This window comes from Prionailurus viverrinus, chromosome A2, assembly GCF_022837055.1.
Source record: "Prionailurus viverrinus isolate Anna chromosome A2, UM_Priviv_1.0, whole genome shotgun sequence".
Lineage (NCBI taxonomy): Eukaryota > Metazoa > Chordata > Mammalia > Carnivora > Felidae > Prionailurus > Prionailurus viverrinus.
In genome coordinates, this window is record NC_062562.1 from 87,019,607 (window position 1) to 87,046,068 (window position 26,462).

The 26,462-nt window shown below is 38.8% G+C and overlaps 1 protein-coding gene across 5 annotated transcripts in view; it reads right to left on the reverse strand.

Moving 5' to 3' along the window:
* CACNA2D1 (calcium voltage-gated channel auxiliary subunit alpha2delta 1) overlaps positions 1-26,462 on the reverse strand; it is a 709,277-nt gene that overhangs the window by 479,634 nt on the left and 203,181 nt on the right. For 2 of the 5 annotated variants that reach the window (XM_047849276.1, XM_047849275.1), the window contains exon 1: positions 17,635-18,080. The exons of 1 other annotated variant lie outside the window; for it this stretch is intronic. In XM_047849276.1, the coding sequence (XP_047705232.1) occupies positions 17,635-17,729 (95 nt within the window). In that variant the 5' untranslated portion in view covers positions 17,730-18,080. Of the gene's footprint in view, positions 1-17,634; positions 18,097-26,462 lie in introns of those variants that run through there. 2 more of the 5 variants (XR_007150230.1, XM_047849278.1) reach the window with 2 other exon arrangements.

Genomic DNA, 26,462 nt, shown 5'->3' on the forward strand with positions numbered 1-26,462 from the left:
CATATTTTCAATGGACACGAAATTTAGGGAAAAAAAAAAACAAAACCTCTATTCCTTTTGCATAGGTAGTGCAAAAAACACCGCATTAGACAATTACTCTGGCCAGAATGCCCTGGTGTCAGCAAATTAATTAGTGCTAAAGGTATAACGAGGGAAGTCCTGAACCAATCAGGCAATCAGCAGCACTGCCAAACTGAAATGACCAGGTATAGGGAGGGCAGAGCAAGAGAGCACCTGTTTGCAGAATAGAGGGGTCCCTTTTTAAAGTTAAATTTACCAAGTACCCAGTAGTTAGTTATTGTGAAGAAGCATCTTAAGATCATCTTCTGTTTAAAAAGAGAAGACATAGCTATTCACCTAAATCAGTTCACGGAAGAGGAGAAATTTTATATGGATGCTTTCCGTCACAAATGTACACTTCTGCATTCATACTTGATAACTGGGGCATTAGTTAGAAATGCTACTCTTCCACATCAAGATGTATTTAAAAAAGAAATGCTGGGGCGCCTGGGTTCCTAAGTCAGTTAAGTGTCCAACCCTTGATTTCAGTTCAGGTCATGACCTCACGGTTTGTGAGTTTGAACCCCACATCTCGATTGGGATTCTGTCTCGCTCTCTCTCTGTCCCTCCCCTGCTTGCTTTCTATCTCTCTCTCAAAATAAACAAAAATAAAAACCTAAAAAAAAAAAACGCTCATTAGGATTTTAGAAAATCACCTAGTTTATACAGGCCAGGAAATGCAAGTAATTTTAGGAGATTTCAGATATCATGAAGTAGAAACCTTAACTTGGAAATAACTTAAGCCTTTATATTTTAAAAGAATTGTCTTACAATTTTTCCACCCATTTGTTGACGATTTTGTGTCAATCGGCTTAAACCATAGCAGAGAGAAATCTTTTCTTTGTAGAGGGTGAAAAGGTCAGCTAACACCAGTAATGAGTTGTTAGTGAGCTATTGGAATTCAGTCTCCTTACAGGATGGATCAGAACCGAGGTGGCAAAGCACAGGGTGCCTGGCAGCAAAAGGACGATAGGTCATCTGACTCAGCATTTCCACTGTTGGTGAACATCTACAGCTGGAGAAGAACGAGTATCCTATTTTCTGGTTGTTGGTGTGATAGTAGACCTTGTGGAAGAAAGGATTCTCTGTCGGCTCCCACAGATCATCTGCGCTCCTGCAGTGGGGGTTGGGCATGCGATCAAGAAGGGATGTCACTCCCATGACTACTAGGTTGTCCCATGGCAAAGGCAAAGGGGTTCTGTAGATGCAGGTAAGCTCCCAAACCACTTGATTCTGAGTTAATCAAAAGAGTGATGAGCATGGGTGTTGTATTCAATCAGGTGAAAGTCCTTCAGAGAGACTGGGCTCCTTTCTGAATAGATTTTCCCGCTGGCCTTGAAAAAGTAAACCACCCTATTCAGGACCTGCGGGGTCCTCATGGAAGTGATGTGCACGTGGCCTCTGGGAGCTGAGAACAAATGGAAGGAGGGAGGAGGTATTCCTAGAACCACAAAGAAGTGTGGACAACTACATAAGTTTAAAAGAGTAAGAGAAAGTAGCCCAAGAAGGGAAAGCAGACCAGTCAACACCTACTGCAGCCTTGTGGTGCCCCGAGCCACAGCTAGACTCCTCACCATGGAAACTATGAGAAAAAATACACTGTTTTAAACCACTGGGTTTGTGGTAATATATTATGCAGTATTAGAAATACCAAACTAGGGGCGCCTGGGTGGCTCAGTCAGTTGAGCGTCCGACTTCGGCTCAGGTCACGATCTCGTGGTCCGTGAGTTCGAGCCCCGCGTCGGGCTCTGGGCAGATGGCTCAGAGCCTGGAGCCTGCTTCCGATTCTGTGTCTCCCTCTCTGCCCCTCCCCCATTCATGCTCTCTCTCTTTCTCAAAAATAAATAAATGTTAAAAAAAAAATTTAAAAAAAAAGAAATACCAAACTAAAGTCAATAAATGAATCTAGACTAGTAAATTCTAAACAAGAGGTTCATGTTATCTACCATCTTCATACAAAATGCCTTTGTAAAGATTGCTTTCATTCACTGTACTTTAAATCGGTAGACAGTACTCAATCTTTTTTATATCATGTGATTCAAATCTTCTTTGCATAAATGCCGAGAATTTAAGAATATCCTGATTTCTCCCATTTAATCACACAATTACATTAGGAGGAAAGCAAGCCAACTGGGCACAAGGGAAAGCCACACCGTATGTGATTCTGCACATGCATCTCTAAACTTTAAGATGTGTGATAAGCTCTAATAAAATTCTTCTCTAAAAATTAGAATGGAGGGGAGCCTGGATGGCTCAGTTGGTTAAGCGTCTGACTTTTGGTTTCAGCTCAGGTCATGATCTCTCAGTTCATGAGTTCGAGCCCCACGGAGGGCTCTGTGCTAACAGCGCAGGGCTTGCTTGGGATTCTCTGTCTCCCTCCCTCTCTCTCTGCCCCTCCCCCACTCTCTCTGTCTCTCTCAAAATGAATAAACTTTTAAAAAGAAGAAAAATTAGAATTGATATTTTAAGCAGTATAATTGATTTACACTGTTTTTTAAAAACACTGGATAGTATTAATTTATCCCTCACGGTAAGATATGATGTATTTATTGCTAGTCTTAAAAAAGGGGGTGGAGGGGACACGGGTGCCTGAATGGCTCATTTCGTTAAGTGTCAGACTCATTTCGGCTCAGGTCAAGATCTCACGGTTCATGAGCTCCAGCCACATGTAGGGCTCTGCACTGACAGCACAGAACTTGCATGGGATATTCTCTCTCTCTCTCTCTCTCTCTCTCTCTCTCTCTCTCTCTCTCTCTCTGCCCCTCCCCTGATCATACTCATTCTCTCTCTCACTCTCTCAAAACAAATAAACATTTTTTTTAAAAAGGTGGGGCACCATTCTATGCTATACATAGTATCACAATTATTGCGGATACAGTTTTAGAGTTGCCAGCTTCAGATAACTTTCAACAATTACAAGAAACATATTATCCACAGAGAACATCTAGTATTTATTCCACAAAACAAAAGCATCAAGTGACAATGGGACATTATTCTTCTGTACATAAGAATGCTACGTCCCTGACTTCTTTATACATTTCTTAAGTGCAATTCAAGGGTAGCACAGAGTACTAAAAAGGGCAGAAAACATCAAACTTGACCATTTTTGATTTCAGAAAGATTAACAGAAATGAAACTGAAATAGAAGGGGTAGGAGGTGGGACTTTTTCCAAAGCATACCCACAGGCACTGGAGTACTCAAGTCCCAGGAAAGATCTAGTTTATGTTCAACAGACACACTAATACCACGTCGTTAGGTAACAGTTGGGTTCTGAGCAACTAGATGTTAGAAGGTGCGAAAGCCACATATTCTTCAGGTCCCATATCGTTTGTGATGGAAACAAACAGGAACCCAAGTCACCTGATCCACAAAATTCTCCTGCTTCTAATCATGTATTTATTTGGTACTTTCTATGTGCCACTGCTTTACATGAATTAACATTCTTTTAAGTTTATTTATTTTGAGAAAGACAGCGTGAGTGGGGGAGGGGCAGAGAGCGAGGGAGACTGTCAGCGTGGGGAGCCTGATGCAGGGCTTGAACTCATAAAACCGTGAGATCATGACCTGAGCTGAAACCAAGAGTTGGATGCTTAACCAACTGAGCCACCCAAGCACCCTGAATTAACATTCTTAACTCTCACAACCTTATGAGGTTTTACCAACCATTCAAGTTACCCCAGCAATAACTGGAGACTGAGCTTAGAGCCCACAATTTTAACCAACCAGGCAAGTTCCATGAGAGAATTAAGCCTAATGTTCAAAAGCATCCATTCTTTAAAAAGTAACTTCTCTAGGGGCGCCTGGGTGGCTCAGTCGGTTAAGCGTCCGACTTCAGCTCAGGTCACGATCTCACGGTCTGTGAGTTCGAGCCCCGCGTCGGGCTCTGTGCTGACAGCTCAGAGCCTGGAGCCCGTTTCAGATTCTGTGTCTCCCTCTCTCTCTGCCCCTCCCCTGCTCATGCTCTGTCTCTCTCTGTCTCAAAAATAAAAACACTAAAAAAAAAAAAGTAACTTCTCTATGCTTCTAGAATGGTACTAGTTACAGACCACTTTTGAGAGAACTGAAAAATAGTCTCCCAGATCGTTATCTGTGTTCTGTGGTTCAGATGAAGAAGACTGGTTAGAAAGGCTGCAACCACACCCCAGACGAGCACTTTTTACAGCTTTGAGTACTTGGTAGTGGCATACAAGAATGTGTACTTGATGATACTTAGCATGAATCCAACACCCAAATCCATTTAAAAGACAGGAGACCTGAGTATCTTAGTAGGAATCTGTTCTAATTTGGTCGAGAGGGTATGGTCCCAAGTGGCAGCTGATGTAGCTGAGCATCTCTTCCAGTGATGTAAACCCAACTTCAGACAATAACCATGACGTACAGCATAAAAAAAAAACCTTAAACCCAAGCTCAGAACACTGAACAAGATCTGGTGTGTTACATTTTTTACTTAGTCCTCTCCTTTGATTGCCTGTTCCAGAGAAGACTTTCTCTCAATGTTCTAATCTGTTTAACATGCGCACAGTAAGAGACTATTTAGAAAAATTAAGTAATTCCTAATACAGTCCAAAGACAGCCCCAGGAGTGGATTAAAACTGGAGAGAGACCTCAGCTTCTACTGGTTTCATGGTAAATAGAATGAGAGAAGCTAATAGTCTCCACCCTTTGTTCAACAAATTCAGTGGGACATACACATACCAGGACTTGATGGCCTCTCATTTAAGCCTCATAATCTCCCCTACAAGGTATGGAATGTGACTGCTCTTCTATAGAGGGCAAAACTACAACTCAGGGAGATTAACTTCCCACGGTTACATGGGCTCTATCAGAGGCAGGGTTTAACCTTCACATTACCTGACTCAAAACGCTGATTCTTTCAACCATACCCAAAGGCCTACCTTGAGTTCTAGAAACTTCCAGAAGACACTAGTCTGGTTCTGGCTTTTCTTGAATGGCTACCAAATGCTTCCTAGCAACTTTTGGAGGCCAGTCCTGCAATATGGAATCATTGGGGGTGATTTGATGGGAGAGTTGGAAGATGAAAAAAAGTGTGATCACAGGACTCAAAGCCAACAAAAAATTAAAATTATAGTCAGCAAGTATACATCCCATCCCATCCATTTTGATGTTCCAATTATTCCTAATGAAATTTGCAATCCTTCATATGTATGATAGCACTGCTGGACACTACAAAGCATTTTCAGGTTTTATAATGTCTTCTAAATATATATTCTACATGCATGTAACACATCTGAATCCCTATGTGTATTCTACTGTTTTATTATTTCCACTTCATATGTCATTATATGTTTCTATTATATACAATGTTCACATATACTAATGTTACATACTTATGTTTATGTTTACAGAGAATGCATAAAATATGTAATATTACATATTATCTTATGTTTACACTGTTACATACATAATAAATATAAACATCATATATAATGTTATATGCATCATATTTATATATGCCATATAAATATGATTCCCTGCAATTAGGGTGGGGATGCAGAAGAAAACAGGGAAAAAAGAAAAAAGAAAAAAAAAACAGATTTTGAGTGGCATGTTGGTCTCAGGTTTTAGATCCCTCTGCATATTATAAAAATGGAATCCCAGGGGCTACTCTGCTTCACTTATAGAAAAACCCAGAAGGGGTAGGACCAAATCCAAGGCTTGCAACCCTCAAAGCACCCCTCTGTCATGGTCATTTACACCCAGGGACTCAGCTGGCTTTTAGACACCACACAGACAGATTGTGTCACATCTGATCATTTAAGGAGATGAATGACCTCATCTAATTACCATACATGGTTTGCTCTGTGATGAGTTACCATTCCCCTAAGCTTATTTATTACCATAGAGTATTAATATAAATTTTAAACAATTATTCACCAGCAGACCTAACACCATGTATCAATCCCCTGGGCCCCGAGCTACACATGCACAATACAGTTTTACCTCATGAAAATTAATTCTGATTTCTACATTTATATCAACAGGACAATCAGGTGTTTTGAGAGACAACCAAGCCTTCTACATGTTTAATTTAGAGCAATCTGCACACCCTCCATTGTGCCCATCCTCCTGAGGCTTCCATGGCCCATTTGTCTGTCCCCTAACATTTTCGCAGATGCATATTTAGTCAATTCTAATATAATGTCAAGGCAATGAAGGGTTTGGTATTTTTAAAGTGACAAACATCATAAGAATTTTACACATTCCTTTCTGTGGCAAATGTCAAGATGACTGCCATGACGAGGCAGGTTCCTGGTGCTTGAAAGCACGCTGCTTCAATGGTATCACCAAGTTGTACTCATGAGTCATGTTATTAACGCCTAGCTTCATCTAAAACATCCCTTTCCTCCAGGAATCGATTAAACATGGGCAGGAGTAATTTTATTTAGGTGTTCAATATCTCACCACACAAGATAAGAGTTTGTGATACGCTGACCTCCCTTTATACTGCAAAGGGAAGGGGTGGCGTTAAATGAGTTCAACTAATCATCAGTTGGATGAGTCAAATGAAAATTGGCCTTTTCCAGGATGCTCTTGGCAGATTTGGACTGACTTCTGTGTTGGTTGCTAAAAATGCAACTGGTCTCGATTTTACTATTCTGTGCTCACCCAACTTGTAGGGATGTCTGGAATCATTTCTATAAACATTAAGGACACACGGCTTTATTAACTTTCCAATATTCTGTCTTGAAGCTGAAAACTCACATCTTTGTTTGAAAATGAGAGGTTATCAGCAAAGGGATGACTTTTAAAAATAGATTCAACCTCCTGTGGCACGCTTCTCATACAACAGGTGCTGGCCGAAATGTCAAGATAAAACACATCAAATCCTCTATGGTTCTGCTGTCTTCACGGTCCCTTTTAGGACACAGGTTGTGTCCTTGACCCAGAGACAGAACACTTCATTCCCTCTACTCCTTTCATCTCCTGTTTATGATTAAAGGCTACACAAGTTTTAAGAAGAGACATTTCTAAGGCCTGCTAAGCAATTCCTCTTCCCATTCATTTCAGGCTTTTCTAATGGCCCGAGTGATATATTAGCACAATAATCTAGCTCGCTAAACCTCAGTCGTCAATTCATGATCTCTTGAAGGCAGAAAAATCACATGTGGTACAAATAATAAAGCCTGCCCATTAAACAGTCCTTCAGAGATCCCCAAGCATCCTCTCCTTTGATCCTCATAATATAACACTGTGATTCAGGATTAAGTTAATATTATCCTTGTTCTGCAGATGGAGAAACTGAAACTGAGAGTTGGTTTTACTCTGCTTTACAATGGCTCCTCTTTCCACTGGACCTCACTGCTGGAATGTGCAGCCATCCACAAGTGGACCAGGGCGGATGCTAACATACCAAAGCTCCTGCCGTAAAATGGCAGCAAACTACAGCAGGTAAGTGTAAGACGCTGTATCAACCCAGGTGGGATCTAATTTTAGCTCCTAAGAAAATTCAGAAACATTCTTCATACTCTAAGTTTCACTTTCCTCATCTGCAAAACAGGGAAGATACTAATACTTATCTTAAGGGACTGGCTTGAAAGGTGGATCGCTTAAAAAACATGCAGTGTTACTTTACAGTGTTTGGCATATGGAAGAAGCTCACAATGATCAGGAAGCAATATTACAATGACAGGAAGATGGTTGTCAGTAATTAGTGTCCAGACATTCTGCAGGAAGAGACATCAAAATTAGCTTAAATACAGTGTGAATACCTATGGGAGAGAAAAAAGGGCAAAGTCACAAAAGGGAAATAAATAGCCCATTCTTCTCATCTGATTCTTCTCATCTCTTGTTACAAACCACAAGAGTGGTTTTTCCACACCGAGCTGGGACCAATGAGATCAAGACCGATTCTTCGATCCAGTGACACCTGCGATCCTCTCCATTCATTCAGTCATATTGGAAACTCAGGGAACCACTGTGATGGCAGCTGCCCCAGTGATTTCCGGACCTTCAGGAGACATGACATGCCTCTGTAAGGGGTGACCAGGGACAGGCTTTGCAGGAATATCCTGTCAGTGCTTTGTTATCCTATCACATTCATGATTCTATTTTCTCGAAAACGATCTGCCGCAATTCAAATTTCTGCCCCATGCTTAAGACTAGACACTGACAGTAAACGCACCCCAATATGCCAAGTAACAAGTATATAATGCTAAATTGGCAAAAGAACTATTTGCTTTTTTTCCCTTTTCACTGATATCTGTCATCTTTCTACCATAAACAAATGCACATATTAAAACCGCAAAACCACATAGACCTTCAACATAATCTCTCCAAAACAAGGTAGAAGAAAAAGACAACAGGGAGCCAAAAGTTGCTGTGTCCCAAGGGACTCTAGTGGGGAACTGGAGTTTTGTCACTATCAAATAAAGAAAAACACTAGTTGGTGCATCTCAAAATTTGGACATTACTGATGTGTATGTATTACATTTCTGAATCATGTCATTCCTTCTTGAGAATGGAATCTATAATTTGGAACAGTTCTCTAAAAACATCTCCAGCAAATTAAAAGTGTGTCTATCCAATATTCCAACCATCTGCTCTAATTCTCAAGGCTGTTTCATATTTCAGAAGTTACTTTGTAAGACATTGTTTTTCCTCTTGATCCCTTCCTCACCTGCCTCTGTCAGAACACTCACGCATCAATCATGGCCTCTCTCATCTCTCATCTGCGCCATTTGGCCTTCTCCCTCTGATAAACCCAACCCTCCTGTCTGGTAACACTTATTTGGTTGTGTCTACAACCTTCCCCACCCTCCAAGAGCCTTTTTCTAAAAACTGTCTCTTTTCTGTCAGTGACGACTTAAAGAAAACCAGAGACTGGAATGAGAGGTGATCCTGACGGCAGCCCCACCCCTTTTGGCAGTTGTTGGTACATCCTTGACCTTAACTCCCATGACTAATCATCCAGCCACTACCATTGAAAAACATTTCCTCTTTTGATCTAACATAGTCCTATGGGTTTCTGCTATGTACAGTCCCAAATGACCTAATAAAACTCCTAATACTGTAAAGAAAAGAATGCCAACTCCCTTAAACTTTCTTTTCTAAACTGCCTATATCTCTCTTTTGTCACATTGCCATTCCTTGAAAGAATAATCTGCACTTGCTGTTATATTCTCACCTGCTACCAACTCCTCAAGGCACTGAAACCATGCTTCTGTCTGCAATATCTACTGGAACTGTTCTTATTTTATCCAAAGCCCCTATAGATACGTATTTCTAATCACTTAATAGTCTACAGAGACACGGATGTCCAACAGTGAAACAATTACCTTCATTCACCCCCATCATTCGTCCCGTGTTCTCTAGTCTACAAAGTTCACTGTAGCATGATCTACCCGATAGAGATCTTAGAATGATCTCTGACTTAGCTCTTCCTGATTCCCCAAATCCCACAGCACCTGAAATTTTACTTCTCGATCAGGTTTCATGTCTGCTCTGCTGTCCCCTTGCCACTAATCTTTTGTGGACCCTGGGCATCTCTCACTCTGGGAATGCAATGGTTTACTAAGGGCTCTCGACATCTCTGCTTTAGCTATCGGCCCTCTTGAAATAGTCATCTACAAACTGGGATTCAATTTTTTTCTTTTAATCTTTATTTATTTTTGAAAGAGAGAGAGGGAGACAGAGTGCAAGCCGGGGAGGGACACAGAGAGAGGGAGGCACAGAATACAAAGCAAGCTCCAGGCTCCAAGCTGTCAGCACAGAGCCCAACACGGGGCTTGAACTCACAAGCGGTGAGATCATGACCTGAGCCGAAGTTGGATGCCCAACCTATCGAGCCACCCAGATGGCCCTACAAACTGTGATTCAAGACATATTACTTTTATTTGTAATGCGAACAAATCTCAGCAGGAAGACCAACATTGTTTGTGAATGTAGCGCTGGGATCCCATAAACTTACACGTTGTTGTGAACGCTGCCCATCCCCTACCTTGGGTGAGGTAGAAATAGAGCCCTGATGCAAACATCATATAACCTGGACTCAAACCAATGGCCCCATCCCAACAACATATCTTCCCACCCAGAAGCCCTATGCCTAATACAAAGCAGACTTTCTTCAACATGCTAGGTGCTTCTCCTTGCTCATGCTCTGACAGATCCCACAGCTTTACAGTGGGCATTGAAATGTAAATGCCTTCAACGGGGACTCCCTTCCTCAGTTTGGATACTCAGTATATAGTTCAGTGCACTACATAATTGGCACTTAATAACACATTAACCATTAAATTACATTTGATGTTAATATCTGAAGAAAGAGATGTTTAAGAAAGAGAGTAACTTAGAAATATTTTTAAAATATAACATGTACTATGTACTTAGAGGTCAGAGGTCTTCAACATACTAACTAGAAGCCTACCTACCTGCAAAGTTATTTCACTTCTTATAATCGAATTGAAGAAATTGACTCCTAGAATTTCTTTTTTTTTTTTTGATGATCAGTAAGCTTTTACTAAAGTGTTATACTTTAATGTTTCTTATCCAATTAACCATTTTCCCATGGGTTTCCTAAAAAGATAATGTTTAATTGCTTCTATCTTTTGAGATCTAGACAATTACATTGTCTTTTGTATCTAAGGTGCGTGTCCATAGTATAAATATTTAGGCCTCTATAAATGAATATTACATGTGGTCAACATAATTTCTAGGATAACCACACTCACTTGGGAAATGGGCAAAAAAATGAAAATTAAAAAATAACCAATCGCCCCCTTTAGCATCCTTAATGTAAATTTGCACCATGTAAATCAGAAAGCTCCTTTGTCTGCCTCACAGACACATGCGTCATTTCTCATGGCATTTTCACCACAACACCTTTTGATGGCTTTTCTAAGACAGATTTTCTAAGTGTGCCTAAGCCCATTTATTTTACTGAGCCATTCTTCCCTTAACCCTCAAAATAAGACATCATTAATGCCTAACCATCCCTTTATATAGCCTGACAGTAGGCACCTTAGAACAATTTTATTAGCTCTTTCTCCTCTCTCCCCTAATTATCCCCCACAGTATGTGGGCAAATGTCAGAGGAAACAATTGTCTAGACTGTTTGACAAGTGTTGATCATGTATAACAGATTTATGAGCGCATCAGAATCCCTCAACAATTTTCCAATAGAGAGAAATATTTGAGAATAAGAGAAAGTCCTCGGAAATAGTCAAAGAAGATTCACAGAAGTAGGCCCTGAGGTCTAATCACGGGTAACTTGGGAGAGAACAAACCAAAAACTCTCCATTTGATCTGGTGTTATATGCGAATAATAATAAATTATGATTAACAGTAAATGTGTAGGTGTAAGAAAGAGAGACAGAGAAGCAGCAATTAATTATCTGAATAAAAGAATACAGGAGTTTTTTTTTTCTTTTTTTTCAGTTTGCCAGGAGACAACTATAATAAATTTTTAATTACCCAGGAAAAAAGAATTTCAAATTGACAGTAAGATTATCCCCAAATCAGAAGCATTTAAATGGACAACACCATTATTATCCATGGCCATCATTTCTAGTTTAAGTTGTTCTTCCATTTATGATATAGAATTTAAAATGTATTCTATTTTTTTTAATCCAGCAGAAGCATATGGTTAAAAAAAATCAGCAGAAGCAAATGTTAAAATAACATTTAGCCAGAAATATACCGCATTCATATTCAAAGAGAACTTTAAATATTGCTTCATATGTAACAACCTGATTCTGCATTATTGAAATTAACTGTAAAAGTGTGCCAGTTTGTTAAGGCCACAGGGTCAACCTCTTCCTTGTTTATTATCTCTTTAAAATCTGTATAAATGGCAATTTTAAGGGAGCAATAATATTGAATGACTACAAATTACACAAATCTAAAAGTTTATATTTTGCAAATAACATTTTTAAAACTGTTCACACTTATCCTTTGTTCCTAAAGCATGTCACACCAAAGGTTTAATTCGTACACATTTCTAAGTATCCCACATCTAAATGGCAAAAATAAAAATGGCTCAGTATGCAACGGCCTTTTAATAGGTGCCCAACATTTCAAGTGCAATACCTTCTTTCCTACAGTTATTTTGTTAAAAAGGCGACAACAGCTTCTTGAGACTCATACTTCATTTGTTAGTCATCAATTATGTTAATAACTTGTCTCTACAGGAACTGAGCATTACAACCTGGTTTTTGTATACAATATCTCATTTGATTCTTGACAAATTATTTTGAAATGCTAGTGTTATAAAAATATTCTGAAAGAGATTCAGTCCCTAAAAACAGTTGTGGGTTGGCAGAAATTTGTTAATAAAATTGCCCTAGTGAGGCTTTTCTACCCCAGCAAACCACTTGACGAAGGTTAAAAAAAATACATACGTGTGCGCACACACATTTGTATGTATGTAATATGTGCACACACACAGAAATATTCCCTAATAAACAAAATGCTATAATATAAAGTAGACAAATTATCTTGATTATGCTATGTTGATATTTTGAACCCTCACGGGAAAGGTAAAAATCGTAGTTTTCACAAAGTACTACACCATTTTTAGTTCAGTTGACATTAAAGTCAATTGCCTTTTTTTTTCAAATCTGTAAATATGACACAACCAGTTTCATGATTTTGTGCCCCCCCACACACACACACACAAATAAATCACGGGTAAGCTACATGGTCAACCATCTCCATACAGTTCCAAGTTTACTGGAAAGCAACCATATGAAAGGCTTGGGAACATCTGTGGTACTAAACATAGTCCATGAAAAGACAAAGTGGCTGACACTGTGGGACACAGCGTCTGATGCACACTCCAAGCCAAGTCCGCAAATGCGGACTGGAGGTAACAGAACAGAGTTCCTACCCCACCATAAGCAGCTTAAATGCTTTTTTGAAATACGACAACAAACAGCTCTTTTATTACAAATGATGGAAGGCTGACACATCAGTAACAACCAGATGTTACTTTTTAGAAATAATGAAACAAATTCTGATTTTTTTTCAAACTTCTGAGTATGATTTACCTTAGAACTCTGATTATGTCTATGCCTGCAAGATAATGAAGGAAATAAACAAATCAGGTGATTTCCCTAAGATATTTTATTTTAACCATTTAAGTCTCCATTTTAAGGTTATAAATCCTTTGAAGACAGACACTAGAAAACAAGATGTGAATTGAGAAGAACAGATTGCTTTCTTGGAAATCTGTATCTCTATTAACAAATACGAAAAAGAAATTTCTGTGTATGTGTTCTATATAATTGTACTCCAGAAAACATATCAATTTAATAATAGTTTGTTATGGGTACAATATTTTAAGTTATTTTAAAAGTTCCTAAATGCATTGCTATTTCTTATATATACTTCTAAAAGTAAATAGTAAATTTGAATACACAATTTGCATGTCTTTTTTATATTTTTGCAAAACCTTACCAGGTGTAAATCCAAAAATGAAGAGTATTCCATTAGGTTATTTTTTATCAATGTTGGACAAAAAATAGAAAAGTATCTGTGTAGTCAGGTTTCTTTGAAGAAAAAGAGTGGTAAAGTTTCTATTTTCACAATGAACAACGTGCTATAGATTCTAATTTTATATACATTTATTAAGTTAAAATCAAATAGTGAAAGCTATACAAAATAATAAAGGTACATTTTATCTCCTTTTTTGTAAGCCATAATAACCTTAGATTCATGTACCTTTCAAAAAAATTCTTTAGACTATATACATTACATTCTGCCTAATGCTCATTCAAATGCCAATCCAAATAGCTACACATATACCCAAATATAAACATTAAGAAACTTAACATCATGCTACTACTTACCTGAAAAATATATGTATTGTTGCATATTTTAAATGTACACCTGTGGAATAATAAATGCTATCTTACAATTAAACTTATGAGAACAAATTAAAGACCTGAGAAAGGGATTTATTAATGTTCAATGTTTTTAGGTTTTAATTTACACTTAATATTTTATCTCTTATCTCATCTTAGGGCACATTTCCTTGTGCATGTAGTACGTGAACAGAAACTGTTAAGCTCACATGAAAATAATTATGTCACTTCTAACACATGAAAAAGATATGCATTCCACTGTTATGACACAAATAAAAAATTTATTTTCCATAGTCTTTAAATATATATTTGTCAAATAACAGAAAAAATATTTACATCTCAAGTATTTAAACCCCAAAGTACTATTCTCTCATGAGATATATTTTTTCTTGTAGATAGCTATAATTCTTTTTAATATATTTATTTTATTACAGTTTATATATATTATATAATTATGTATTATTTTAATATATTTATTCTATTACACAGTTTATATTAAAAGTTTATATTAGTTTATATTAAAATCCCCATATACCAATGGGCTCTCAGCCAATTATTCTTGGCTGATTGGCATTTTGATATGACTGAGATAAAAGTTTAACATTAACAGTAGTTACACTACAGTGTTTTTCTTTAAATATGGATTTGTAAATAGATTCTAAAATAAAGAGCAACAGATTTAAATTAGCATTACAATACTGGCCAAATACATATTATCCAGAGTTTTAAAATAGAAGTGTTTTCGATTATGTGCCAAGAAATTATTTCTAGAACAAGCAAGAACTCCCTCTTTGAAAACTATATCTTAAACTACCAATATAACATGTGCGTACTGTAACATAAAAATGATGTGTTTTCCATTTATATATAAACCAATATACATTAGATGGTTGCTACCATATGGCATATTTATGATTCCCACTTTACTGAGACAATCATTTCCAGAAGAAAAACCTAACAGCAAAAAAAAAATTGCATCAAAATTCCTTTCTTGGTAGTGTTAAAAAAAAAAAAAAAAAAAAACAACACTTCATTATTTCAGGGTTAGGTGTTAGAACTATAACTTTAATCACATTTACTGTACTTTAATCAAGAAGAATATGCTGCATAACAATATATGCTAAAGCATAAAAAATAAAGAAGGTATTTAGAATGATACACTATTTCTTTTTTTATTATAATAAAACTTAAGCCTTTAATATTATTGTAAACATTAGCTAAAAAAATTAAAAGTTTGTATTAGTAATTCTAACTCAAGTCCTACCCACTGAGTGCACAATTAATTTTATACTGTCTCAATGGCATGTTTCTCCTCTTAAACTACTCAAAAACTATTTATACCACTTTTTCTGGGAAAAGTAAAATTGTCAAAAAACAAAAGAATTTATTAATGATTTCTAGACAAATTTAGAAATAGGACTGTAACAATTTGCCTTTAGTGATACTCTAATCTTTGTACTGAGTTTTTATAAACTTGAATTTTTTCCCAACTATTTGAGATTTATCATGGTAAACACTCCGTATGAATTGTTTTCTTGCAAGAAAAGCAAATGGCACACCTTGGTGAAATTAATACTGTACCTTTTTAAATTTCATGAAGTTTGTTCAGAAATCTACCATGAAGGACAAATGTCAACTATCATTTCTCCTGTCCTTAGAAGATGGTATTTTAACTTTTCAAATGAATTACTGAAGATGCAGAAGCCTTACAAAAATAGTGTTAATATTATACCTACAGGAGACTGACTTAGCTCTACAAGGTCTTTTATTAAGCGCTTATTCCACGAAATAATTAACGTTTCACTATTTGAAAACGTCTTCAATTTCCTTTGTTAAAAAATAAACTTCAAATCCTTTCAAAGAAAAGAAAAGAAATTGTGGTTTCCTAATTCCTTTTTTCACCAATTATTTTCTTTCTGGTCTCCAGTGAATTTCTGACAGTAAACATTGAATTATTTTAATTTTAGGAAAACATTTTTTGTAGATATCCTTCTCAAAAATAAGGATTTGTTCATTAATATTTTACAATGGGATGTTCAGGGATAGAAGGTTGTATTTTGTTGCACTTTAAAAAGCCATCGTTTTCCCCAATGGGGTGATGGTGTATTCCCTCCGAATGAAACAAATATTGATAAATTGTCAGTTAAAAACACAACATGTTAAAAGCATGTAAACTGAACACACTGATTCCTTTTTAAAGAGCCACTTCTTCATTTGACACAAACGCAAGGGAGTCACTTGAGTTCTAGCTTTATAGGCCAAGCTACAAAAAGAATAAAAAAGTAAATCACTAAAAGTGTAATTGCCTACTAAGAGTGAATTATTCTGAAGCATCTTTAAAGTAATTCTTACTCTATATATTTCAAAATATCCGCTTGGAACTTCCTGCCAATTAAACTAAGACCTACAGATGGTATTTTCCCTTTCGCTTCATAACAAAAAGGATCTGCAATCATTTTTATGGAAGATTATCTAAAAAGGGACATGACTGTAAATCAGTGACGAAAAATATTAGACACTCCCCTTCTCCGGGTTAGAATGGGCATCCTTCAGATTCTTGCACCGGCACCTAATGTGATAAATACTTTAAGCTGCATCTTAAATAAGAGCTGCAGGGTTTCGACTGGTAAAGATTCACTGTTAGCATCCACCAAAAACTCCGGGATTCAGCACTCAGCCAACAAAGGACAGCAAATAATTCCCAACAGCATAAATACCGGGAAGGCTACCTTGGGCTTTGTTTTTGTTATGTAAAATGCATTAAAGTGACTCATCCATTTAAGATCACCTACTCTTAGAAGCTTTAAAGTACCTTTAAGAACCAAAATAAATGCTTTCCCAACCTGCCCCATAGGCTATTCAGCGCATTTTAAAACGTGTATATATTTTTATGAGCTACTGACTTTGCTTTTTTCAAACCCAAGAGAAGAGAATTATTTTTCATTCCCTTCCTGCCGTGTGACTATACAGTTACCTTTAAGCACTCTATTTCCAGAGCAGCAGCGAATTTTTTAAGTTATTTTAGAAATGTTAAAAATAAGAGAAAATTGCAGGAGACTCTGGAGACGATCATCCCTCCCTCAAAGAATAGGTTCTATTCATTTTAAGAACAGGAAAAGCTTGTCTACCGGCACTTAGATGCTTCAAATGCAGGATGAGGAGGCTGGATGGTGTGGTCCCAGGACCTGCGAGACCCCCAGGTGGACAGCACTCTCAGCTGCGTTGGGTGAGCACTCTTCGGAGGAGAATGACTGTCAAGTGCGCCCAGTAATTTGGGACCTAAACGAGTTTGGGTACCAGAGCAGCGGGAGAGCATCCCCCAGGGCCAAGTGAGGGAAGAGTCCACGCTGCCCTAGCAAGACAGAAATTACCTATTTGTAAAACACCCACCCAAACGCAACTTGTTACCGGACTGAGTCTGATGACAGCGGGTATCTGGATGGAAACTTTTTTCGCCCCAGCACAGCTAAACTCTTTCAGTGTAGGGAATCCTTGCAGAGCTGGGCGGAGGCGCCGCCAGTCGTCGGCGGCGGACGGTTCCCGGGACAGCCCGGCCCCACCGAGGCGCCCGAGACGCCGGTTCGGCGCGCATTCCGGCGGCGAGCCGCGCGCACCTCCCACCCCGGCCTCTCCAGATCCGAGCCCGGCTCGCTCCCCACCCCCACGGGCTGAAAAGCCCCGCTGGTCGGGAACGGTCCCCGCGCCTAGCTCCCGCCGCACCCCTCGGCCCGCACTCCCGGCCCGGCGACTTACGTGACGGCCGAAGGGAACGGCTCCTCCGACGAAGGGCCGATCAGCCAAGATTGGAAAAGTGTCAGAGTCAAGGCCAGCAGGCAGCCAGCAGCCATCTTCGCGATCGAAGATCAATCCCGCCTCCCTCCCCGGCCGGGGGAAGGAGCGGTGCTGGAAACCGCGGGCGGAGGACCAGGAGCACAGTCCGCCCGGACCGCGGGCGTCCGGAGGGCTGGCGCGCCCGGGGCCGGAGCGCGGACAGGCGCTGGGGGCGGCAGGGGCGAACCCCGCGCGGGGGAAGGGGCGGCGGCGGGCGGACCCACTAGCGCGCGTCTGCTGCTCCGCGCCGCGGCTGCCGCGCCTCCGCCGCCATCAAGGGCGACTTTGGAAACAGACCTGGGCGAGTCCGCCGGCGCTCGCGCGCTCTCGCTATCTCTCTCGCTCTCGGTTTCCTGCCTGATTTATTCTCCTGATTGCTGGGGAGAAGGCGGAGGCGGAGGCGGGGGCGGAGGAGGGGTGACGGCGCTGGGGAGGGGGTGGGGGTGGATGCAGGAATGGGGGAATGGCAGGCGGAGAGACTTGTGGCAGCGAGAGGCTCCGTCTGGCTTCTCCGGGCAAGTCAGAGGGAGGTGGCTGGGGGTGGGCAGCAGGAGGGCTGGGCGTCAGAGCAGTCGGGCGGAGACGGGCCCGGAGCAGCCCTCCATACAAGGCAGAAAGGAACTCCCAAAGTCGGCGTCGGCTTGCTCCCGCCGCCCGGCGTGAGGCGGGGGAGCGGACCCAGCCCCGCGGGGCTCCCGGGGGACAGCCAGCCGCCCAGCGGGCATCCACAGGCTGCAGAGCTCCTGCCGAGTACCGGGCTCGCGTCTTCGGGGGTTATTTTTGCACCAGCAGGCAGCGTCCCCCCAGCCCTTCTCCCGGGCGCAGAATCCACCGCCTGCCTAGGAATCGTGGAGAAGTGATGTGACAACAAATGTAGGAGGGGTTTGTATTTGCATTTTAAAGCACCAGTTTCGACTCTACCAGGTGGCACTATTTATTTGCCCTGGAGTGCCAGAGGCGAGAGCCTCTGGCGTGGCTTAAATGACAGTTGTGCCAGCGGCCCCCTTGTCCAAGTAGGGCTCACCTGACGAGGACGGAGCCTCAGGGCCGGGCTGAGGACTGTCAGAGAAAGACCTGAAGCTGTAAAATCTTTCCAGACCTGCCGTTGAGTAGGACACAGGGGTGAAGGGACGAATTCTCCTTCCCAGAAGAACAGTGCTGGGGAGAAGGGCTTTGTAACATCCTAGTGACACCACCTCCAGAAGGTTCAAAACGCCCTGCTTTAGCCACTGGGCTGCCTTGCCTTGACAGGGAGGGATGCTGCAGGCTGAGTGCACTTCCTCAGTGTGAAAACACGAACCGGGGATACAGCGGGAACAGGTGGCAACTTGCGAAACGGACTCGAATGCGGAGGGGGAATGAAGGGAGGGGGTGGGAGCAGCAATGGCGGACCCGTTTCACCTCCACCCCCGGGAGAAGCATTGGCAGGGCCAGCTCAGGCCTTCTAGAAAGAGCAGAAGGGTCTGGGATTAGGCCTTTCCCCAGGGCACAGGCCTCCTTCAGGAAGGAAGTGGTGTGCCAGGGGTGGAAAGGTTTCCTTGAATATCTTAAATTCTTAAACTCCCTATCGTGCTGTACTGGGGCACTTTTGGCAGGAAGTGAAAAGAATGCCATTTCTGATGCAAAAAGTATGACCATCCTGCATATGCGTAAAAGCTGTAATTATGGGGTGGCTGTAAGATTTTTCATTAGCTCTTTTTTGAGTTTCAGGAGGAGCTTGTGAAAGGAGAATTAATTCGAAATTGATTTTCCGGCTTCTCCCCAGAGAAGACCAACAATACTTAGTAGCAAAAATTTTTAAATGTATGTGATTTTATGATTCGTGACCTGGTGATGTTTTCTTCTTATTCCTTTGGTGTGTGCCTTGTTTGTTTTCTTTATATTCTCTACATCTCTAGCTTGCTCTTTCTTTCTTCCTATTCTGAGTGGCCTCACAAAAGGCACCCCACCGTGACTTAACTTAGTTTGTTTTTTCCTAAGCATGGAGTGTGGCAGCAGGAGCCAGCAAATGAGAAATGCAGTGGGATGTAATGGGACTGAGAACTAGAGCTTGGGAAGGATATTTCAGGTAACTGAAGATAGCCTTCCACTCCAAATTTAGATAACCAAATAGTCAACTCCTTCATTTTTTGTTTCAATTTTTAATGATTCAGAAGGTTTTCCTTCGCAGCATGGGGATTACAAATAGCAGAATTAGATGCCCATTACTGTCTATGTGATATGTTGGTATCATAATAGCCTCCCTACATAAAAATACTGTATCATATTCTGTCAATTATTTCAATGATGACTTCAGAGTTCCTACAAAGGAAGTGCATCCTATCCCATTGACAGCTAAGAGAAAGAGCTTAAAGAACAAAAGGAATGTAATAAACTTCTAGAGAAGGTAAGTCAGCCTTCACAGTTAACTTTTGGCCTTTGAGACAGATCTCAATTTCTTCGGATCCCTCTGACGAAGCACTGTGTTCTCTAATATCTGAAGCTGTTGAAGAAACATATTGCTTCTATAATTCTTTCTTGAAGGTGTTGGTTATCAACTGTAAGCCTAAATCATTGCTTAATGCTTTGTTGTGAGGTTTGCTCTTAAAGGCTTTATCGGTCTAAACCTTTCTAATGAGGATATTCAAAATGTGGCTTTTATTTCTAAAGTATGATAACTAAAAGAGGATCAATTTCACAACCTAGCATTATGTGCCTGTTGGATTAGCCATAGCCTCCTACAGTGCATTGTTTCGGCTCAGTTATTTTGCAAAATTCCATGGAAGCCAGATCATATCCCACTAATTTTAATAAAATTTTGCTTATTCACCAAAACTATTGTTATTCCGGGTAAAATATTTATAAATCATAAGGATTGATGATGAAACTTGTCTTATGGGCTATCCGTAAGCAAGAAGTCAGAAATCAATATCTACTACGCATTTAAGAGGAAATAATCTAATAAGGAAGATTAATGAAGATTTGATGTCTGTATTAATCATTTCTAGAAAAAAGTTTAATCCAAAATATTTAGTTCATGGAAAGCATTGACTTTTACTTATGATCAACTTATTATTTCTAACTTTTGGCTAACTCTGAATTGTTACAAGTAAATGTTTATGTACATTTTATTTTTACTAAAAATGAACAAAGAACAATATGACCTAACAGCCATGAAATTTTCCATCTCCTTTTTTGTTTTAGCTTATACTATGCATATTGGTAGCATAAAATTCAATTTTTGTGAGCATATTTTTGTATGTGTAAGTGTTTTTGTATAATTTTTTTTCAATAAATGAAATCTGATTTCTTCAACATTTTTGCTTTAAAAATAAGACAATGTAACTAAAATGTCTTATATTTTCTCTTATGTGCAAACACACAAAGAGACTCTAGAAAGAAAACTAATTCTCCTTGGCCAAAAAATAATTTAAAGGCAATGACTAATTTTCTAGAGTTTTTGGTATACATTAAGAAACTAAGAAAACTGTGACAACAGGCCTTATTTATTTACATGCAAATAGCAGAATAGGACCTGTCTCTGAGGTAAAGATAGTGTGAGGGCCAGAATCGGAAACACTTGCAATGTGAGACGGTATGCCCCTTTGCACACACACGAGTGCCAGACAAAGCCAGAGTTAAAATCAAATCGACAGAAAGCTTCAACTATCTCAGTCCTTGGGGAATGTTTTCAGGAGATAGGAATAAGAAAAGAAAGCAACTCAGAACTATCAATTCCCAGGAGAATAGTTAAGGGCATGTGTAATGGTTTTTACTTCAGTGTTCACATTCAGTATTTTTAAACTAAAGCAGCACAGAGGCCATTACAGAAAGCACCATGGAAAAGACACTACCTGAGATGTAGAAATATGGTCAAATATCTCCTACAAACAAGAGAAATATTTAGAGGACATTTTTGAGGGGCCCAAGTAATATAGTTATTGACAAGGCATTACACTTTTAAGGAAAGAATGCACACAAAGTAACATTAAACAAGTACGAATGGATAATGCTAAATGGATACAAAGTAGCATTGAATAATACTCATTAGAAGTTTATTGTTTGCCCATCGGAATCCTATATTGACAAACTTCTGATTTAAATATGTAGAAATATTATCAGTTATATTAATTACCATCAAAGTTTGGGCTCAGTCGGCTAAGCCTCTGACTTCGGATCGAGCCATGATCTCGTGGTTCATGGGTTCCAGCCCCGCATTGTGCTCTGTGCTAACCTGACTGCTCAGAGTCTGGAGCCTACTTCAGATTCTATCTCCCTCTCTCTCTCCCCCTCCCCCCCTTCTCTTTCTCTCTCTCTCTCTCTCTCTCTCTCTCTCTCTCTCTCGGAAAAAAAAAACAACAAAAAAACATTAAAAGAAAAATTGTATCAGGTCTTCAACCAAGCAATAGCTTTTATGCTACTCTATTTTTAAATTTCTGTTAATAGATTTCTTCATTCATCCCTTTTTCTGTTTTTCTCCTCCTGCTCTTCTGCCTTCCCCATTAAACACAAGCCCATCTCAGAAGAAGAAATCAGTACCTACAGCATGACTTCTCATTAAAAACAAAAGCAAAAACAAAAGTTATTAAGCTTGAAAATCTAGATTTCATTGTAAGATCTTTTTTCACCCTAGAGAGTTGGAGTTGTTGGTTACTTCTTGTTTTGTTTTTGTGTTTGTTTTTAAACCGTAGGGTATAGCACAAAATATGTGGAATCCATTTCCTTATGCCTACACAGAGGGAAGAATTCAATTATCTCTCAGTATTCGTGAGCAGCAAAGATACAACCAAACAGTAAGAGATAGAGGGTAACATTTGAAATGACCCAAACTAACAAATGTGTCACTCCTTCCAGTTTGGGGGTTTTATTTTAATTGTATGGATGTAGGCTCTCATGGGAGAGAAAAAAGGAGGATGGTTGACTGATATTTTTCTGATGCTATGTTTTTAATAGACTTTAAATACAATAAACCACCACTGTAACCTAGCATATTTCTGTAAGATTGTAGGTGTGTTTGGACCAAATTCACTGCTTATACAGTTAATACAGAATTAATCTATTAAGTGTCCACAGAAGCACCACAAAAGGGTATGGCCGGGAATTTCACCCTCTGCAGTAATGAGTAATGGTGAGAAAAACAAGAGAGCAATCATTTTATTTTGATAAGCACAGATTTTAGATTTATGTGATTAATATTCCTGCTATTCTTACAAAGAAAACATGACCACCTGGACATATCAGTAAACTTAGAGTTACAATCCTAATTCCATTGATAGATGTCAATAATATCACCTACTTTACTCACCTGTCACGGATGGGAGATACAAACTTCTAAGTTTGGTATGTGCAAACATTTGAAAATCAGGACAGTACAAATATGTTTATACAGTAATAGCAGATTCATCTTAAAAGGTGGCGGGGTTCTAAGGGTTTCTTACAATTTGGGGAAAAAAGATACTATGATGCCTAATTATCTAAAGGATATTGTTGTATGCTGTATAATTTCCTGTTGTTTTTTATAATTAACAATATTTAAATATTTTATACCTTTAAAACCAAGAATAAGGATTCTAAAAATAGCTTGCATGGCCTACAAATGGAATTTATACACATTGGTTTTCTTTTTCTTATTCACAATTCCTTAAATTTTACTCTAAGATGACCCACACTTTAAAAATACGATTCTCTCAGAATGTCCACAGCTAGCTACAAGAGTTGATTTCATAAATTGGCCAACTTGGGTGAAGACTGGCCAATGTAAAACAGCAAAGTGAGCCCTGTGTTTCAAGCTAAGTATATTTACTACCTGCAAATGTTACTGCAAATCTTTGTGGTACACAGAGATCCATCTATTTTTGCCAAGATGTCATTCATTGTGGACAAAATTTATAGGGGTAGGATACCTGCAGACTAAATTTTAGTACATTTAAACCAAAAGCATAACTCCAAAATATCAGGTGGATAACTTCAAAATGAAAGCTTTTATTTTTGTAAATTCTAATAGTATTCACTAATCCAGCTCCCATTAATAATGATTTTTAACTTTAATTATGTCATTCACATGGTCAGTAGTAATTATCTGCAATAAGAATGTGCATGAAAACATTATGGTTAGGAGTGCTGTGGAGACGAAGTCATCTGTCTCTATTAGTACCTTCAGTCCCTTGTATTCAAGACTTGTTTTCAATATTATTTTGGGATTTCTTATATATTGGATTGATTATACAATTCATTCCTATTTCTCAAACTATGTCAAATTTCTCCATTTGAACAATGACACAATACTTCTCAAAGATGAACTCTCATCATAAACTTAATGCCTACACGATGACAGCACTTCAATTCCAGCCGTAACAAATGGCCATGATTCATCAGTGGTCAGGGACAGAACCCAGTTCTGCTGTGTTTTCCCCTTTTCTTCCCCAAGTTAACTAGCCAGCTCCACTCCGCCCCTTCTCCACCCCTTCTTTTGATTTTTTTCTTCCCCAACAGACAATAGTTGAGTGTCTTTAACACATGACCAAAAGAGGGTTGTTGTTGGTTTTTTTTTTTTTTTTGTAAGTAGTGAGGAGAAAAGGAAGTGGAAAAATTTTGAAATGCAAAAAGAAATTATCCAAAGAAAAATGGAAATATAAAGGAAGAAATGGGGGGGAGGGGAATCGGTTTGTTCATACAACACAGATAAACACAATGCAAACAAAAGAGAAGTAACATAGAGACAGCAAGAAGTGTGAAGGCCAAAACTGCCTACAGAAGAAACCAGTGCCATAAAGGAGGCAAAAAAGTAGGACAAGTTTGCTTTAATATTCCATCAACCTAAAATTTTTACTGATCCATAAAATATCTAATGTTTAGTATCTCCCTACTTGTAGGAAATATTAACCTTTTAAGATTCTCTGAAAGGAGAACACATTTTATAACATTAATATTTAACCACTTTTAAAATTTAAAAAAATGATAGTTAAGTGTTATATAAGGTACAACTACTATAACAAGTTTGCAAATTCGCTTTGCATTTGATATGCTCATAGGCAGCAATCTGATCATTTGACATGCAGGATTTTTCTATCAACTCTAATGAAAAACATCACAAGCCATTTCATATAAAATAGTGATTTGTATGAAACAAACACTTTCATAGTAAATCACTCATCAAATTTAGAACCCACTTTCTTTCCATGTTCAACCTTCGGAACCACTACTCTCTCCCGGTACCTTTTTTCAGGAAAAATTCATCAACAATCAGAAGGTGTAAATGGGATTAGGAGGGAAGGGCAAAAGTGCTTTAGCAGCTTCCATGACTTTCTTCTCACCTCAAAAAGTCTTCACATTCAGAAAACGTTCAAGAGTCCTGAACTACATTAAATGGCATATGCCCCAGCCTCTGTCCATGTCTTACATTAACTTGTTCTTAATGAGAAAATTTGAACTCATTCATCCCCAAGACCTCCATCAAACACATTCTTGATTCCAGATACTCTGCCGAGTCTTGAAATGACTAGAAATTCGCAGCTACAGAGAAGTATGGTCACATGCAGTGGTGTGCTAGAAATGGCACAGCTATACCTAACCACAAAACTTCGCTGTCATTGAGTAGTTCAGGAATGGAGGCCAAGTTCCTCGGCCTTCCTGAGCGTTGGTTTTAAATTTTTAAAGTTGGGAACAATCCTGTGAGGATTAAATGATACAGCATGCCATTCATTCATGCATTCATTCATTCATTCAGCTTTTTCATTGATTCGTAACCACACCCCAGGTGAGGGCTGGAGAAGGACAACAGATAAAGCATTTAGTCATGCGTTGTGAAAAAGGTCTCCCTCTCTAATGACTTCAGACTTGAAATCTATAAGACATTATTTTAAAGAGAACAATAGCCTCTAAGAACAACGAACTAGTACATAGTATACATTTAATGAACTCTGTGGTATACACACACCCTAAGGAAGTACCATTATTTTTCTCATTCTTAATTTATATATATGCTTTAAAATGTACATATTATGTTAGTACACTAATGATCAGTAAAGGTAGATTCTACTGATTTAGTATGTAACAACAACAACAACAAAAAAAGAAAATAAACCATTTTCAAGGCACAATTTATGTAGGAAAATTTAACTGGAAAAATAGTTATTGGAAATATATGATTTTTCCCAGTTTGTTTTTTAACAGCTTTATTATATATAATACATATATCATTCAGTTCACCCATTTAAAGGATGTGTTCTAATGGCTTTTAGTATTATAGAAGATTGCCAGTATCCGTTTTATTTAAAAAGATCAATGATTACATATTTAAACTGGGACAGTATTTGGTGAGGTCCACAAGTATTAGCTATGTAGACACATAACAAATATTCATTCAACTTAACATTAATGTTAGACAAATTTTGATGACCTTGATAAATGATCAGACTTGATACTTAAATGATACTACAAATTCCTGATGACTAGTGTTTTTTTTTCCCAAATATGAAACTTTAGCCTATATCCTCCACATAGTTCCTTTAAGCACTTAATCACTATAAAAAGTTTGTATTGAAACTGACATGAAAAAAAAATCATATGAGCACACCATGATAGATTCATATAAATTCAACAGAATTATACTTCATATTGGCATATGCACCTGCTTCTTTATTTGTATCACTTACATATGTGTTATCGTTTATTTTGTGTTGTCATCTTTGCACTTGTACAATGAGAAGAGTGTTTATGATACTGAAGCATGTGAGACCATAAATGACATCTACATTTATCGGATACATCAA